Here is a 16,534-nt window from a genome sequence, read left to right on the forward strand (position 1 = left end):
GCAGGGAGTTGTTCTACATGGGAAAGCATTCAGTTGCTCCGAAGTTTGGGGGGCCGCGGGGGTGGGCGCGCGTCCCAGGAGGCGGAGGCCAGCCCGGGCTGGGAGCCGCGCCGCAGCCCGGGGGCGGTAGGCGGACCGCGGCTCCTAGGATGTGGAAAGGGGACGGCGGCGCAGGGGGAGGAGACCCGCACGGCTAGGGCAGCGCGCAGGGGGAGGGGAGCGGGCCGGAGGCGGGCGAGGGGGGCCGCGATCCCGCGCGCCGCGAACATGGCCCCCTTCCCCGCGGGCCCCGCCGAGCCCCCCGGCTGCCCCCAACAGACAACCAGGCCTGCAAGCTTCCTCTTCTGACATCGCCCAGGCCCCCACGCAGCCCCCCACCAGCAAAACGCCCAGGAGTTTGAAGGGACCCGAGGGCCACGCAGCCAAGGGGTCTAACTCTGCAGGGAAAAGCTTCCTGTCTTTCCTCTGCCCCCTCCCCACTGGAAAGGGATGGTGGCTGCAGGCTCTGCCCCCCCCCTTAACATCTGCAAAATGATTAAGGCTGATACATTGTGTTACAGGATTTTATCTAGGTAACTTCCCTGAGCTGTCAAGTTGAAAGGGTACATTCAGGCATAATATTTGCAACATTTAACAACTTTAAATATGTGCCCCCCCTGTAATTTCCATAACAGTTGGAAGGTCAAAAATATAACCTCCTATGACAACTCCTGCAACCCATGAGCTTTCAGACAAAGATCATGCATGGACAAATGTAAAGATCTTTGGAAAGTATTGATCGAAACCACAGTAACAAACGAATCAATGTATCTTCAAGGGAAAGAATAAGTAGATCCATTTGCATATATAGCTCTGTAGGCTTAATTATATTCCATTGCTATTTTGTTATTGCTCGTTTACTCTGCTTCTATTTATTTTTAGTGCGTGTAACCTTTTTATTCCCCCTCCCCCCCCCCGCCAATTTAACTCCTTGTAATACTCTCAATAAAATATAAGGAAACAAGAAAGGAGATTCCCACAAAACATTAGGAAGGCCTTTCTGGTGGTGAGAGCAGTCAGACAGGGGAAGGGGCTTTTAGGGAGAGGTCGGGGGGGGGGCATCTGCCAGGGATGCTTTAGCTGTGAGTCCTGAATTGCTGGGGGTTGGACTGGATGACCTTTGGGTTCCTTCCACCTCTATGATTCCATGACCTTTAAGTGAAGTCACCTCCATCTTCCTCTCAGAGCAGATGCCCACAAGCCCTGGGCGGGAAGAGCCAGAGAGAGAGAGAGAGAGAGAGAGAGAGAGAGGAGGACATTCCTAAGAACCGGCAGCTCAGCTCTCGCCTCCCTCCAGGAACCAGAAAAGCCAGTTTAGGGCTCAGATCTTTCCCACAGGCCTTTCTGAGTTCTTCTCCGGGGACACCCCAGGATGGCCAGAGCGTCACAAGAACCGCACCAGACATTCACCAGACCCCAAATCTTTCCCCCTTCCTGGCCTGAGAGGCTGCAAATTCTACCTGCCTTCCCCCCTCCAGTTGATCAACACACAGAGATGCAGGTGGCCAGGGACCCACCTGTGCACACCTGAGCCTGCAAGGGGCAGCCAAGCCCCCTTCACCGCCTGCCCCCCCCCGCCAGCCCCCTCTCCCCTCCTCCCTAGGCGGCAGCTCCGCCATGACCACAAACGGCGGCGGCAGCAGCAGCCGCGCGCGGCCCAGGCTCCCCTCGCCGCCCGCGGGAGCCAAGGCGCGCGACGAGGGAGCCAAGGCGCGCGATAATTTTCTTAAATTATGTCAGCGGCGCCCGGCAGAGCAGCCCTCTCGGCCACGGCAGCCCGGCTCTCCCAGCCCCCGGGGGCCGCCCTCCTCCCTCGCGCACCCGCAGCGTTCCCGCCCGGGGAGGCGGCGCCCCCAGGAGAGGCGGCGGCGGCGGCAGCTGCTGCGCGCGGCCCGGGCTCCCCTCGCCGGCCGCGGGAGCCAAGGCGCGCGACGAGGGAGCCAAGGCGCGCGATAATTTTTTTAATTATTGGGGGGCAGAGCCCCCCCAATAAAATTTTTGAGGGGGCTCAGGCCCCCTCAGGCCCCATGGTGTCGGCGCCTATGCGCCCGCCCCGTCGCCGCAGGCTCCTCCCGGCCGAGAGCCAGAGGACGGCGGCGGAGCAGGAGGAGGAGGATCGGGTTTGGCGACAGCTGCTGCGTCCTCTCCAAGCGCGGGGCTGGCCTCCGCCGCGCCCGATCCTCCGCAGTCGCCGCGCTTCTCGGCGGAGCAGGTCTCGTGCGTGTGCGAGGCGCTGCTGCAGGCGGGCGACCCCGGCCGGCTGGGCCGCTTCCTGGGCTCGCTGCCGCCTGATGCCGAGGCGCCGTGCCTGGAGGCGCAGGCAGGCGAGAGCCTGGCCAAGGCGCGCGCGCTGCTGGCCTTCCAGCGTGGCGACTTCGCCGAGCTCTACCGCCTGGTGCAGAGCCGGCGATGGGATGTGGGAGGGAGCTCGCTCGCCGCCCCGCGTGTGCCGCCCGACTCGCCCGCCTCCCTCCCACGGCACACCAGGCAACCTCTCGCGGCACACTAGTGTGCCGCGGAACACCGGTTGGGAAACACTGCTCTAGTAGACTGAACCCACTGTAGTGAATTTCTGACTCTTATATCCCCAGTGGCAGAGAAGCCATGTGGGCCAGATATGGTGAATCTGTGGGCCTCCAGAGGTTGTTGACTTGCACCTCCCATCACACCTGACCATTGGCTATGGTGGCTGGAGCAGATGAGTGTTGGTGACCAAAAACATCTGGAGGGGCCCAGCTGCCCCATCCCTGATGTACACTTTAGTGCTGGTTTTGACCTATAAAGCCTTAAATGGCTCAGTACTATAATGTTTGAAGGACTGCCTCTCCCCAGGTAAGCCATCCCAGACCCCACGTCTGAGCTCCTTCATGTGCCTCCTTCACATGAAGTCTGGAGGTTGGCAACACAAGAATGGGCCTTCTCTAGAGTGGCTCCCCATTTGTTGAATGCTCTCTCCAAACTCTTCATTACAAACTTTTAGGCACCAGGCTAAAATGTTCCTCTTCAACCAGGTTTTTGGCTGGTTAATATTCTGCATCCTTTTAAATGTGCCTGTGGGAGGGGAGCGTTATTGTTTTGCAGTTTTGTTTTACTTATTTACTTGTTTTTATCCAACATTTTATTCAGAGAACTGTCCTGAGATCTTATGATGAATGGCTGTATATAAATCTTAGAAATAATTAAAATAAATAATTTTGAACTCTCAGAAATGTATTATACGTTTTAGCGCTGTTCATTTTGCTCAACGACATTAAAGTCATGAAATGCACACAGTAGGACTAGTTAGGCTAGACCCTATAGAAAGCCAAAGCACTTCAGATATGTTGCATCTGTATTTTAATGCATTGTAATAAGGTAACTTTTCTTTTCCCAGTTTATTTTAGGATTTGAAGTGCTGGAAATACTGTATACATGGCAAAGAACATAAAGTTTCTTCAGGCATTTTTTATGTTGTTGCTGCGTGATTACATATCGGCTGAAGACGGTGATGTAAGATCAAGTAAGAATCAACTTTATTTGCTAACCATGGCTGTTTAATAAATTGTGGAGGCATCTCTAATGGTCCCCATTTTCTCTCCTCCATGAGGTTCCTTCTTTCCTTAAAATAATGTGTAAGCAATTTTTCATTGTAATGTTTCATTTAAAATATTTTAATACGCTTGATAATATATTTGGAGATAGATTTGCATACCTTATAAATGTACTTTTAGGGACTATATTAAGGTACCATATTTAAGCTACGTAGCATGACAGTTCAAAAGTCACAAGTTCAGACTTTTTCCACAGGAAGGTAATGTTGGTTTTGTACAGCTTGGATCAGAGATTTTTACAAACTTAAGGTCCATCTGCATTATACTGTATATTTAAAGCAGTATCATACTACTTAAAACAGTTGTGGCTTCGCTGAAAGAATCATGAGAAGCATAGTGTGCTATTCCTTTCACAGAGCTACAATTCTCAGAGTTCCCAGGGAATAGGGAGTTTATTGTTAAACCACTCTGGAAATTGTAGCTATTGTGTGGGCAATATGATTCTTTGCCCGGGGGGGGGGGGAGGACCAAAGTGGCTTGATGCAGTTTAAAATGTATAGTGCAAATAAGTCCTTACATTAATTCCCTAGCTTCTCTGGCCCTAGAACAATATTACAGTCTTTCCCTGGGTCTGCTGTACTGTTATATCTTGGGTCCTTTTTACACTTGGTCTAGTTTAGACATCATCTTCCCTGTTCAACAAACCACAGTCTGTTGGACTGGGAATGCACAATGTGCCTATGTAGTCTCCCTCCTTCCTCTCCCGTCCACCTTCCCTCATATACCTGGATAAATCAAACCTTCCTGTTTGTTTGTTTTAAAACTACAGTTTGCAGTAACATCTGATCCAGGAAATTTCTTTGTGTGCTTCAAACAAGCCACGTTGCAATTCATGTTGGAAAACGTGGTTTGTGGACAGTATTTACACCACAGTTTCCTAGTTTGGACATCATGGTAAACTGAATTGCAACAAGCCGGGAAAGCTTATGGGTGTGTGAAGAGAGGAGGAAAGGGGAGAGAGTATTTGGGCGCATGGCAGGACTATGGCACCTGAATCAAGTCTTTATGTTGTTTTATGTGTAATTTAAGGGACGCGGGTGGCGCTGTGGGTTAAACCACAGAGCCTAGGACTTGCTGATCAGAAGATCGGTGGTTCAAATCTCCGCAACGGGGTGAGCTCCCATTTCTTAGTCCCTGCTCCTGCCAACCTAGCAGTTCGAAAGCACATCAAAGTGCAAGTAGATAAATAGGTACTGCTCCAACGGGAAGGTAAACGGTGTTTCCGTGCGCTGCTCTGGTTAGCCAGAGGCGGCTTAGTCATGCTGGCCACAAGATCCGGAAGCTGTACGCCGGCTCCCTCGGCCAATAAAGCGAGATGAGCACCGCAACCCCAGAGTTGGTCACGACTGGACCTAATGGTCAGGGGTCCCTTTACCTTTACTATGTGTAATTTAACCTTTTATTTAAAAAGAGCGTACACCTAAAATGTAAATATCAAGTGCACCAAGCAGGTGTTCTAAAATATATGTATCACAAATGGGATCTGCAACAAAAATGTTACAGTGCTCAGTGTTTCTGTTTTGTGTTCTGGCCAATCAGCTGTTTCCCTTTCCACGATAATCTATTCCTTCCCCTGTAAGTTATTTTCTGCCTTAAATGTCACTCGGAAGTCTGTGGCAAATGAGCATTGTTCATGGGACTGTTTTGGGTCCCCCGCTTTTGTTTCCCACCCTAAATAATTTTTTGTATTTCTTCAAATCCTCCAAGCATGCTTATACGTCCTCCTTGTGTTTAGGTAGTACTGTTTTGAGGTCTGGAATTGACCTTGGATGGCCTTGGCTTTGTGTGCTTTGTGACAGAGCTAAAGTATTTTTTGTTGTGTGTGTGTGTTTTTTTTTGCTGAGCAATATGCAGCCCTTTTTATTTTTATTTTAGCTACCCTCAATGAACTCTAAATCATCTCAGAGAAAATTATATTGAATGATGCTGTGGGGAAGCGATGTGGCAGGCTTGAGGTTATTTAACAGTACATTGAAGCTAAGTTGTGCTCTGTTTTATACATTATAACTGGTTGAAGCCAGCAATAAAAATTGTGGAATTCAGGTTCACTAGTTAGTTATCTTCAAGGGATAGGTCTGTAGCTCCCTGTAGGATTTTTTTTCTTTACAGTCGCTCAAAAGATTTAAACCTCAGACAGACAAATGGTTGATTGATTTAAAAAGATCTATAGACCACCCTTTAATGTAAATATTTCCAAAGTAGCTTACAAGTTTTTTAAAAAAAATTAGATGTATACGGCCAAAGTAAAATAAAAGAATAGCAGATAAGAACATTGCAAAAATGGAAAAGTCTGAAAATTTTTTAAAAAGTATTTGCTTAGCATCTATGAGATGTCGGAATGGGTACTATGCAAGTCTCCCTGTGGAGAACATTCACAAGCAAGATGCTACCACTAATTAAGCCCCACCCCCATTGTCACTTGCTTCACCTTATACACAATATGTTCGTGAAGAAGGACATCCAAATATGACTTTAGTGCATAGGTAGCAAAATCCAGGTACTTTGGACTACATATTCCATTCGCTTCAGCCAGCATGGTCAATGACCAGTGTTGATAGGAGTTGTAGTCCACTCTGCTGCACATTGGCTGCTGTCCAGCAGCTCTTGAGACACCCTCAAAATCTAGATGGGAAATTTCTTTGCATGTGAAGAATGTTTTCCATGGACAGAAGAAAAGCAAGAAAACCCACATAGGTACCAGTGTCTGACTCACTGGCCATGTCTTTTGACTTAATTCAGGTGAAGCAATCAACTAAGTAATCAGTGTAGTGGGTACAATAACAAATGGAGGCACAGGAAATATATTTTTAGGATGTGTGTTAATCTGGTGCACTTTTGAATTTAGTTAAATACTGTGCGGTTAGACACAACCAGATGTGGTTAGGTGTGACCATTTACGGATGATGTCTGAGAGCTTGTGGTTTCTCTCCAGTGCATTATGATAACCACAAACCACTCTGCAAAGTTTTGAATGGTTTAAAGCACTCCCTATGTACGATGGAAAAGCAATGCGTACTGCTGTGTTTTGTCCTCACTCAAATGACTACCACATCTGTTTGAAAGTTCTCGTTTCTCAATGTAATAGCCCAGCAATATATACCACATCAGAAAATTGTAAATGTATCTGACAAATTATATAAAGGTAAAGGGACCCCTGACCATTAGGTCCAGTCGTGACCGACTCTGGGGTTGCAGCACTCATTATATACCAACAATTAAAAAACAACGAAGGTCTAGTAAAACACACACACACACAAAATCCAACCACCTGAGGCATGGCTTGCAAGCAGAAAATACCTATCGACACAGAAACTTGCAGGTGGCTCTATCATCCGTTTTTAGGCTACTGTTTCTTTCCTATTCCCTGCCAAACTCATTGCAAAAAAAAAAATTGGAGCCCAAATCCATTGGAAAATCACTAGATGGAAATGGGAAAATATTAGCTCAATGCACATCTTTCGGAAAAGCTCATAATACTCAGGTGATGAGACCACAAACAGGAATCACAGGCTCCAGCTCAAAGAAAGCTGGTTTTCCTTAAATCTGGCTGAACCTTTTGTAGTCATGAAATACGTAAGGCCTGTTAATTTTGGTGAGAAATGCAGCACAATCCTGTGCATGTTAACTGCATTGGGGCTGTGGGGGAGGCATTTGTTGCCTCTGCCCAGGGTTTTCCACACTACAGCTGCCTCAGGGGCGTCTTCTGGGGCTTTAGGAGTGGAGTACATGTATTCCCTGCCATTTCTGGTCTTTAGCCCTGAGCATCTCGTAGGGTGCTTTCAGTGAACTGTCCTTTGGCATCTCCCTGCGTGTGCCATTCTTTAGGGGGGTGTGGCTGGTGGCAGCAGCCTGTGCGGCTGTTTGATTGTCAGTGGTGCGATGTTGGGTGCAGGGTGTGCTTCACATGTGTTTGTCTATCTGGTTGTGCTGTGTTGCGCTGTTCCTGCAGTCGGTGTGGTGAGCATGCCTTCCGGCGCGTGGCATGCAGTGCCTGCTGTCTGGCTGCTGTAGTGAGTGTCTATAGGGATGCCACGTGCACTCTGTCCCCTGTTTATCTGCTTGCCTACACTTGCACTTTTGAGCTGCTTCCTATGAGCTGTCTTTGAGCATTATCGCAGTCCGTATACACCTGCTAAGAGCACTTGTGGACTCTCCTCTGTGCACCAAAAAGGTGGCTGCAGTTCCCATAGTAATGCTGGCTGAGCTGTCCCTGTGTTTTGCTGACTCCTTTTCTCTCTGCTGGGCTGGAGCTAGTTTATCTGGTGTTTACCCCTCCCTGGGGCTCCTGAACAGAGTTTGGATCGACAGGAAACTAGGATTTCAGAAGGAGAGGTCAAAGTTAGAAACAGAGTTATTGGAACCCAATACTAAGAATCTGTCTAGAATGTATAATTTGCTGCTGAAATGGAACACTCAAGATGAAACAGTAAAGTCAGCAATGATTAAGTGGGCACAAGATATTGGACATGATATTATGTTTGCGGACTGGGAACGGTTGTGGACCACAGGTATTAAATTCACGGCATGTAGTGCCTTAAAAGAGAATATAATGAAAATGATCTACAGGTGGTACATGACCCCAGTCAAGCTTGCAAAGATATATCACCTGCCCAATAGCAAGTGCTGGAAATGTAATGAATGTGAAGGAACATTCTATCATCTCTGGTGGACCTACCCAAGAATTAAGGCCTACTGGGAAATGATCTATAATGAAATTAAGAAAGTCCTTAAGTGGACATTTGTAAAGAAGCCGGAGGCCTTTCTTCTGGGCATGGTCGACCAAACGATTCCAAAGAAAGATAGAACCTTTTTTATGTATGCAACCACGGCAGCAAGAATTCTTCTAGCAAAGTATTGGAAGACTCAAGAATTACCTACTCTGGAAGAATGGCAGACCAAGGTGATTGAATTCATGGGACTAGCAGAGATGACCGGCAGAATCCGTGACCAGAGGAGAGAGACGGTGGAAGTGGACTGGGAAAAATTTAAAGTTTATCTTAAGAACTTTTGCAAAATTTCGGAATGTTAAGATGTCCAGGGTTATGAAATCAGAGATTTATAGTTTTAAAAGTTTTAATTCAGGAAAATTTAAAGAAAATTGTTTTAGTAAAATTGAAAGAAGGATTGCTAAAAGTTATCTCAAAAATAAGGGTGCAGCGAGGGGAAGGTTTGGGGAAGTCGTTTATATTTCTTTGTATGTTTTTTCTATTGTCTTTTCTTTGTCTTTTTTTGGTTATGTTGTAACTCCTTATGTTGTTAAAACCAATAAAAAATTATTTAAAAAAATAAATTAAAAAAAAAAATGAACAGAGTTTGGATCTAGCATACTTCACCAGCAGTGGCGTAGCGTGGGGGGTGCAGGGGGTTAGGGTTAGGGTTAGGGGGTGCAAATCCACGGGTTAGGGGGCGCAAATCCACGGGTTAGGGGGCGCAAATTACTTGCCTTGCCCCGGGTGCTGACAACCCATGCTACACCACTGTTCACCAGTTTATTTTAAGACAACGTAATTTATGACAGCTCGCCCTATTTAGGATTTCTCTGCTGATTAGTTGAATTCAGTACCCACTGAAATCAGTGGAGCTTAAGTCATGTATAACTTTCCCCCACTGATTTAAGTGGAACCTAACTTCAATTACCTTTGTTTTGATCCCACCCAATCATGGCATAAATGTTTGCAAAAATATCAGGCCTTTGACCATTGAAGATAGAACACTGAGATTACATTCAATAAAGATTACTGAATTTGATTTCTGTTTTTTTCTCTCTCTCCTCTCTCTCAATTTTTAAGGTTGTCGAACTGCCCCAACAGATCTAGTGTTCATATTGGATGGCTCCTGGAGTGTTGGCCCAGAAAACTTTGAAATAGTCAAAAGGTGGCTTGTCAATATTACAAGTAACTTTGACATTGGACCAAAGTTCATTCAAGTTGGAGTAGTTCAGTACAGTGATTATCCTGTGCTTGAAATCCCACTTGGGTCTCATGATTCAAATGAAAACCTTGTCAGAGGAATGGAATACATACAGTACTTGGGTGGAAATACAAGAACAGGGAAAGCCATTCAGTTTGCAATCGATCACCTATTTGCCAAATCCGCAAGGTTCCTTACAAAAATCGCAGTGGTACTTACCGATGGAAAGTCACAAGATGACGTCAAAGAAGTGGCAGCTGAAGCAAGAAAAAACAAGATCACTCTGTTTGCCATTGGAGTTGGGTCAGAAACCGAAGAGGATGAACTAAGAGCCATTGCCAACAAGCCCTCGTCAACATATGTGTTCTATGTTGAAGATTATATTGCAATATCCAGAATAAGAGAAGTCATAAAGCAGAAACTCTGTGAAGGTAAATATTGATGCCTTTCTGCAGAGTCATTAACCTCTTTTTCCTTTAAGGAGTATGATGTGCTGTAGTGGTATGCTGGCCTCACTTATTTTAGTACTTGGTTGTATAGGAAGCTGCCACACCATCAGGCAGGCCATCACTCCCTCTAGCTCAGGGGTGGGGCATCTCTGGCCCTTGGGTGTAATTAGGCCACCAGACCTCCCCATTTGACTCAGGAGGCCATTTTAGCCAAGCCACACCCACCAGTTGTATAGCTGTTGTCAGGTAAAGATGCAACTGGGCTGAAAGGAGGTTTGCAGACACTATCAGTTAGTGGCTTGGTGGCATCTATAGAGCCCTTTGCCCATGTGTGAGCAAAACTGAGTCACCTGACATCATTATGACATCATGTGATTGATGGGGTGGGGGTGATATACTGACCCAACAGCTGGATCCAGTTCCCTACCCCTACTTTCTCTCCACTGACTGCCAGGAGCTCTCCAGGGTTTCAGAAATGGGCCTTTTCTAGGATTTACGTATATCCTTCCACTCAGTGGGAGATGTATGGATGTGCCTGCTGCCCCATTTTTTGTACAGGATTATTGATGGTCTGCGAGCTGTCTGTTAAAAATAAGAACTCTGTTAGTCTTAGAGAAGAAGTTGGTTTATGGATCTGAATTTTTTTGTTTAGTTTTATTTCTGACAAATTAAAGGGCAGATATAATTTAATTAATGCCACTCAGTAGATCTGAACAAGGAACCATTGTGTACAGCAGAAGGACACATAGGTTTGGTATGAAAGAGAAACGCGTTTGCATGAGAAGTGAGGAAATGAAGCTCACTGCCAAGGCAGACTTTGTAATCATCGCATCTGGCAATTCCCAAGTCTAGACTAGTGGTTAAGAATATGAAACTTTTGCTGGCTGACCTTTCCCAAGACTTTGCAGCAGCCTTAGCGGTGAACTGATGACTATGGGGGGTTATTGGGTTGATTTTATATTGACTATATTTGTTGTGGTTTTATATTTTGATATTGTTCTGTGAACTGCCCTGAGTCCTCCAGGTTATAGGGCAGTATATAAATTCAATAAATAAAAATACTAAATAAATAATATGGCTCAGCCATTGTGAGTGGAGAGGCCCAAGAGGGACTGGTTACTTGACTGAGTGTTGAAACCACTGGTATGGTCAGAAACTATGGTCTTCCGTTGATTCAGAAACTGAAAAGGCTGAGATGGGAGCAAGCCCTCATCAACACAACACAATGTTCCTCATCCTAAGCAGAATCTACCTGTGCTTGTGGTAGGGTTGTGTGCCTACTTACCTTGCCATGGTTTTGTTTTAGTCTAGCTTCCCATGCTTTTGTAGTAGCATGCATCAGCAGAAAGCAACTGCAGGGCTTGACTGTTTTTTGACTCTGCCAGTGGAATGGCTGAATCAGGGATGAGGAACCTGTGCCTCTCCTGATGTTGTTGGACCACAGCTTCTATCATTCCTGACTATAAGCCATGCAGGCTGGGGCTGATGAGAGTTGGAGTCCAACAACACCCAAAGGCTCATGGGTTTCTCATCCAGTCGTGCTACTGAAAAATCTTTCTCTCCCTCCACGTACTCTCTCTTTGCAGGGAGGTTGTGTGTAGCTGCTCTACCACAAAGTTGTTTTTGCAATGTTCCTCAGAACCTTTCATGCCCACACCTCTTGCTCTTTCCCTATGCTTCAAAGGTTTGCTGGCAAAGGATACTTGGGGTTGTTTCAGAGACATTCAAAATATTCCCCACATAATGTGCTGCAGCTATCCCTGGCAATGCAGAGACTGCCCTCTGGGATTTTAAAATAAACTATATGACATAGCTGTGTTTCAGGCTTGATGTGAGATGAAATTTAAGCCCTAGCACTTGAAGTCTGCTCTCTTTCTATGTTTTGAAAAGAGAAGATCCTGGGCAGGATCCAAAGGTTCTATTCCATTCATGGAAAGAGTCTTCTGTGACTTGAAAGTCGCCTTTGGATCCAGACCCTTGACATGTAATGTACCCACTGCAATGCATAAGATTTCAGAAGGTTCTCTGAATATTTATTGTAATTTTTAAAAATCCTTTAAACAAGTCAGAAACAGTGCTGTTCCTAAAGGTGCTGGCACTTTGCACACTTAACAGAAATAAATCCATGACTGCAATTCTCTCCAGCATTGCCAGAAAGGAACAAGATGAGTCAAGGCAGCTGTTCATCCATGATGGACACACCGTTTGTTTGTTCTTTTAAGGGTAAACCGAGCCTTTTAAAAGGGTGAAATGAGCCATAGAGAGGGCCCAGCTTGGACTGGGCTGTGGTGGAAAGGGATTAACCTAGTGGTAGCCAAGTGATGCTCTCCAGATGTAGTCCAACTACACTACAACTCCCAGCTCTAGCTAGCATGGCCAATGGAGAGGACATACCATTACCTACCCCTCGGTTAACCCTTTTCCTTATCTGCTGTTTTCTGATCAGAGTCACACTTTCCCAGAACTGCTGTTTGCCTTGTGGGGCAAAATAGATATGTACAGTGTGGCTTCCTTCCCCAGCTCTGATCTGAATTCCACTTCCTAGCTACACTTATCCTAGGAGCATACGCTACAGCAGATCTCATCAAGTCCCTCCTCATCTTTGTATCTAGTTGTGCCTCAGTGTCAACTCTTTAGGTCAGGGCTTCTTCTCCACATATTTCTTGCTTCTTTCACTTTTTAAAGAACCATGAATATGGATGGTGCAATCATTTGTTGTTCTATGATGATGATGATGATAATTATAAAGATAATAGTAATAATAACAATTTTATAATATTTCTTTTATTTATGGGTCAGGAACTAACAACCATCAAACCCATGTATGCCTTCTGTTAATCTGCATGTGACTTGCTACTTCCATTGTGATTGAATGTAAAAACTAGATTTGTTTTAAAGGACTTAGTAAGATGGCGCTGTGGGTTAAACCACAGAGCCTAGGACTTGCCAATCAGAAGGTCGGCGGTTCGAATCCCCGCCATGGGGTGAGCTCCCGTTGCTCGGTCCCTGCTCCTGCCCACCTAGCAGTTCGAAAGCATGTCAAAGTGCAAGTAGATAAATAGGTACTGCTCCGGCGGGAAGGTAAATAGCGTTTCCGTGTGCTGGTCTGGTTCGCCAGAAGCGGCTTAGTCATGCTGGCCACATGACCGGGAAGCTGTACGCCGGCTCCCTCGGCCAGTAAAGCGAGATGAGCGCCACAACCCCAGAGTCGGCCATGACTGGACCTAATGGTCAGGGGTCCCTTTACCCTTTACCTTTAAGATGAAAATAAAATATCAAGATTCTTAAGTAATAGCAGAACTACATTCTAAACCTTGCAGCTGTGTTCTGATGTTAAAAAAATGGTTTGCGGTGTATAAACTGTACTGGTGTCTTTATTAATCAGATACCTTATAATGATTATTTCTACTTTCTGTTTTAAGTAGATGTTTGCTTTCATGTATAATTGTAAGCATTCCATTGTCATTGCCTAATACATTACTGTACAATGACATATTTGGGAACAGATTATCTGCTCTTAAATTAATGTCTCTCAACAGGAATTGAGATTAAAAATCCATTTCCCCAACCAGTTCCAGAGATATGATTGTTGGTCTTGCTGACTGCTGAATTGTCATTACCATGAGGAGAAGGAGTTTGATAATGGCATATATGCAGATATTTAGGGTGAGGGGTAGGTGGGTTTAGTATTTCCTGACAGGGGCATGCCAAAACTCAGTTCTGAATGCATTCCCAGTTCTCATGTGATTGCTTGCACTCATGGCACCAGTGGCTTCCAGTATGAACAGCAACTACCATTCTGGATTGATTGTGAAAATGGGTGGCTGGTCAACTCACAGCAAAAGAGTGGGTTGCCTATTTTTGTATCTGACACAAGACCCATTTTATGCAGTGCTTTGAATGTTTGCATCTTAGCAAAGCATGCCACAAAATCCATCATTAGTTCCACATCTTCATTTCTCCATCCCCTAAAGTCTTAACAACAGAGCTTTCCCCATAAATTCTGTGTCAGTGCAAAGAAAAGTTGGTACATTCCTACTTTTTAAAATTCCTTTTTAACATCGTACGTTAAGTGCCCAGTATTGTATTTTGGGTTATTTTTTAAGTAGCATTCAGCCAGCTACAATTTTTTTTCATATCACATTCTTTTAGAATGAAATTCATTTCCAGTCTGTAGCAGTCTTGGTGAATGCAAAGAAGTCAAAACGCAACTTGTTTAATGCATGTAGTTTGTAGTTTGCTTGACTGGGTCTGGCCCTTGTTTTTTTGTAGGGTCTGCAGAATGGGGCTTCAGTGGATTTCTTTTGATCTTTATTATACTAGGAGGGCCTGTAGAATGAAGGGCTACCAGCACAAAAGGTTAGAATGGATCCTTAGGATAGGAGCAACAGAGAGGAGTTAGTAGTGTCTGGCACAAGGTCTGCCATTTTTTGGCTTGCCAATAGCTCTAGAAGGGAAAGTGTAAACAGTGGTCTAGTTCAGTTATATTGTATCAAACCATGGTTTCCTGTTATGAGAGTGAGCTGTGGCAAGCTTTGGATTTATGCACACTACCCTCCATTCTCCTTTCCACCTTCATGTATAAGCAGAGCAGACTGAAATTTTTACGGTATTACCTACAAACTGAGGAATCCAAGTTTGTCAATGAAGCATATTAAGATTAAACTACAGATTCCTGAATTTGGACATTACATAAGACTGCAGTTTATTATAAAACAAAAGTGGAAGTTTTTAGTGTCCTCTACGAGCAGAGGAAGAAGTGCATAGACTTGAGGCTCACCACAGCTCATAAAGCTAAAGCAAGGTTTGGTGCATTTCAAATTTAATGACGTTGTGTTTCTCAGTCCCTTCATAGCAGCAAAGTATGTCTTTCACACTCTTAATTTAAATTTTAAAGCAGGTGGCTTTCTGCTTTTAACCTGACCAGTTTATGTGACAACATGGCAGCATTGTGTAGGATTAGCTTGTTTAATGCTTGCACCCTCCCAGTGCAAGAAGATAAATTCTCCATTTGGCAACGTGTGGCTCACAGATCTTAATCACACCAGCACAAATTGGCCTCCTGCTGAAACAAACTGTTGCACTATCTTGATACCCCTCCATGTTGGTGGCCCCTTGCACACTCACACAGAACTTCTCTCAGATAGTTGTGGTGCAGGTAGCTGCCCACATGTGTGGCTGCATATATGAAAACTTAAGAGTAGCGTAAAATGCTTTTGAGCATCAAAACTATACAGGGGTGGTCACTGACAATCACAGTCCAAAAGTCCTGATATTTCACATAGGAAAAATATGATCAAATAACCATAGTTCACATTTATGTCAGAGGTGGGAAACTTTAGGTCGAAGGGTTGAATATGAGCCTCCACACCCTTCTATCTGGTCCACAGGACTCGACCCAAGCCACATCCTCCCAGACCAGATCTCTCAGGGTGCCCTTCTGTTGTGATTTTAGCTGGCTAGAAATGTCCTCTTGAACTGTGATTCTACATCTTCCTTGCATGGAGAGTGGTATCTGTCTACATCTACTGGTGTCACACCCATCACTGGGGTGCTTCCTTGAAGGTTGAAAATGGGTTCATTATCTCAGATTTACGTAGCACACTAAAGTCAATGGTCAGCTTCTTATTAAGTTTTCCAAAGGATGCTTTGAGCTGGACTCTCAGTTCAAACAACAAAATAATTTAATTACAGTACTTGTGCACCAGCCTAATGGTATAAAATTGCACCTTATGCTTTCAAATACACATTGTGTGTATTTTGGTTGCTTTTCAGAATCAGTTTGCCCAACAAGAATTCCTGTGGCATCACGAGATGAAAAAGGATTTGATATACTTCTAGGTTTAGGTGTGAAGAAAAAGGTGAAAAAGAGAATCCAGATTCTATCTACCAGTGCGAAAGCTTATGAAGTAACCTCGCGTATTGACTTGTCAGAATTGACAAGGTACAGTTTTGGGTTTTTTAAAGTTTATATCCTTTTTAATTAAAATAAGACTTCCTTTTAATGGAATAGATAAATGTTTGAGAATTAGGAATTCAGAGTTATGTTCTGCTAATTTTTTTAAAAAATTGCTTTCTAGGAATGTCTTTCCAGAAGGCCTTCCTCCATCATATGTGTTTGTATCCACTCAGAGGTTTAAAGTCAGAAAAACATGGGATTTGTGGAGGATTTTAAGCCTGGATGGAAGGCCACAAATAGCTGTTACTGTAAATGGAGAAGACAGAACGCTGTCATTTACTACAACAAGCCTAGTAAATGATACGCAGGTTGTTACTTTTACTGCACCCCGTGTGAAGGTAAAGAAGACATCACTCATGTGTTGATATATCTGTTATCCATATTGTGATTTTGAACGTGAAGTGATCCAGTGTTTCACTGTTCGTTATAACAAAGCATCAGAGATGATTCTCATTTTTTGAAGTTAGTGCTTGAATACGGATCTCTGAGGACAAAACGTTCATTCCTCTTTGTCACGTCTGAACGGCATGCCACATAAAATGTGGCCCGTGTTCCTTTAGAAAACTTAAGAAGTAGACCCAGAAACC

The 16,534-nt window shown here is 44.8% G+C and overlaps 1 protein-coding gene across 1 annotated transcript in view; it reads left to right on the plus strand.

Annotated features, from left to right (window-relative positions):
• Nucleotides 1-16,534, plus strand: part of COL21A1 (collagen type XXI alpha 1 chain) — a 125,084-nt gene that overhangs the window by 48,321 nt on the left and 60,229 nt on the right. The window contains exons 3-6 of the mRNA XM_081906704.1: nucleotides 3,413-3,538; nucleotides 9,419-9,970; nucleotides 15,764-15,932; nucleotides 16,069-16,285. Coding sequence (XP_081762830.1) covers nucleotides 3,451-3,538; nucleotides 9,419-9,970; nucleotides 15,764-15,932; nucleotides 16,069-16,285 — 1,026 coding nt within the window. The 5' untranslated portion in view covers nucleotides 3,413-3,450. The remainder of the gene's footprint in view (nucleotides 1-3,412; nucleotides 3,539-9,418; nucleotides 9,971-15,763; nucleotides 15,933-16,068; nucleotides 16,286-16,534) is intronic.

This window comes from Podarcis melisellensis (genome assembly GCF_964234715.1).
Source record: "Podarcis melisellensis genome assembly, chromosome: 3".
Taxonomy (NCBI): Eukaryota; Metazoa; Chordata; class Lepidosauria; order Squamata; family Lacertidae; genus Podarcis; species Podarcis melisellensis.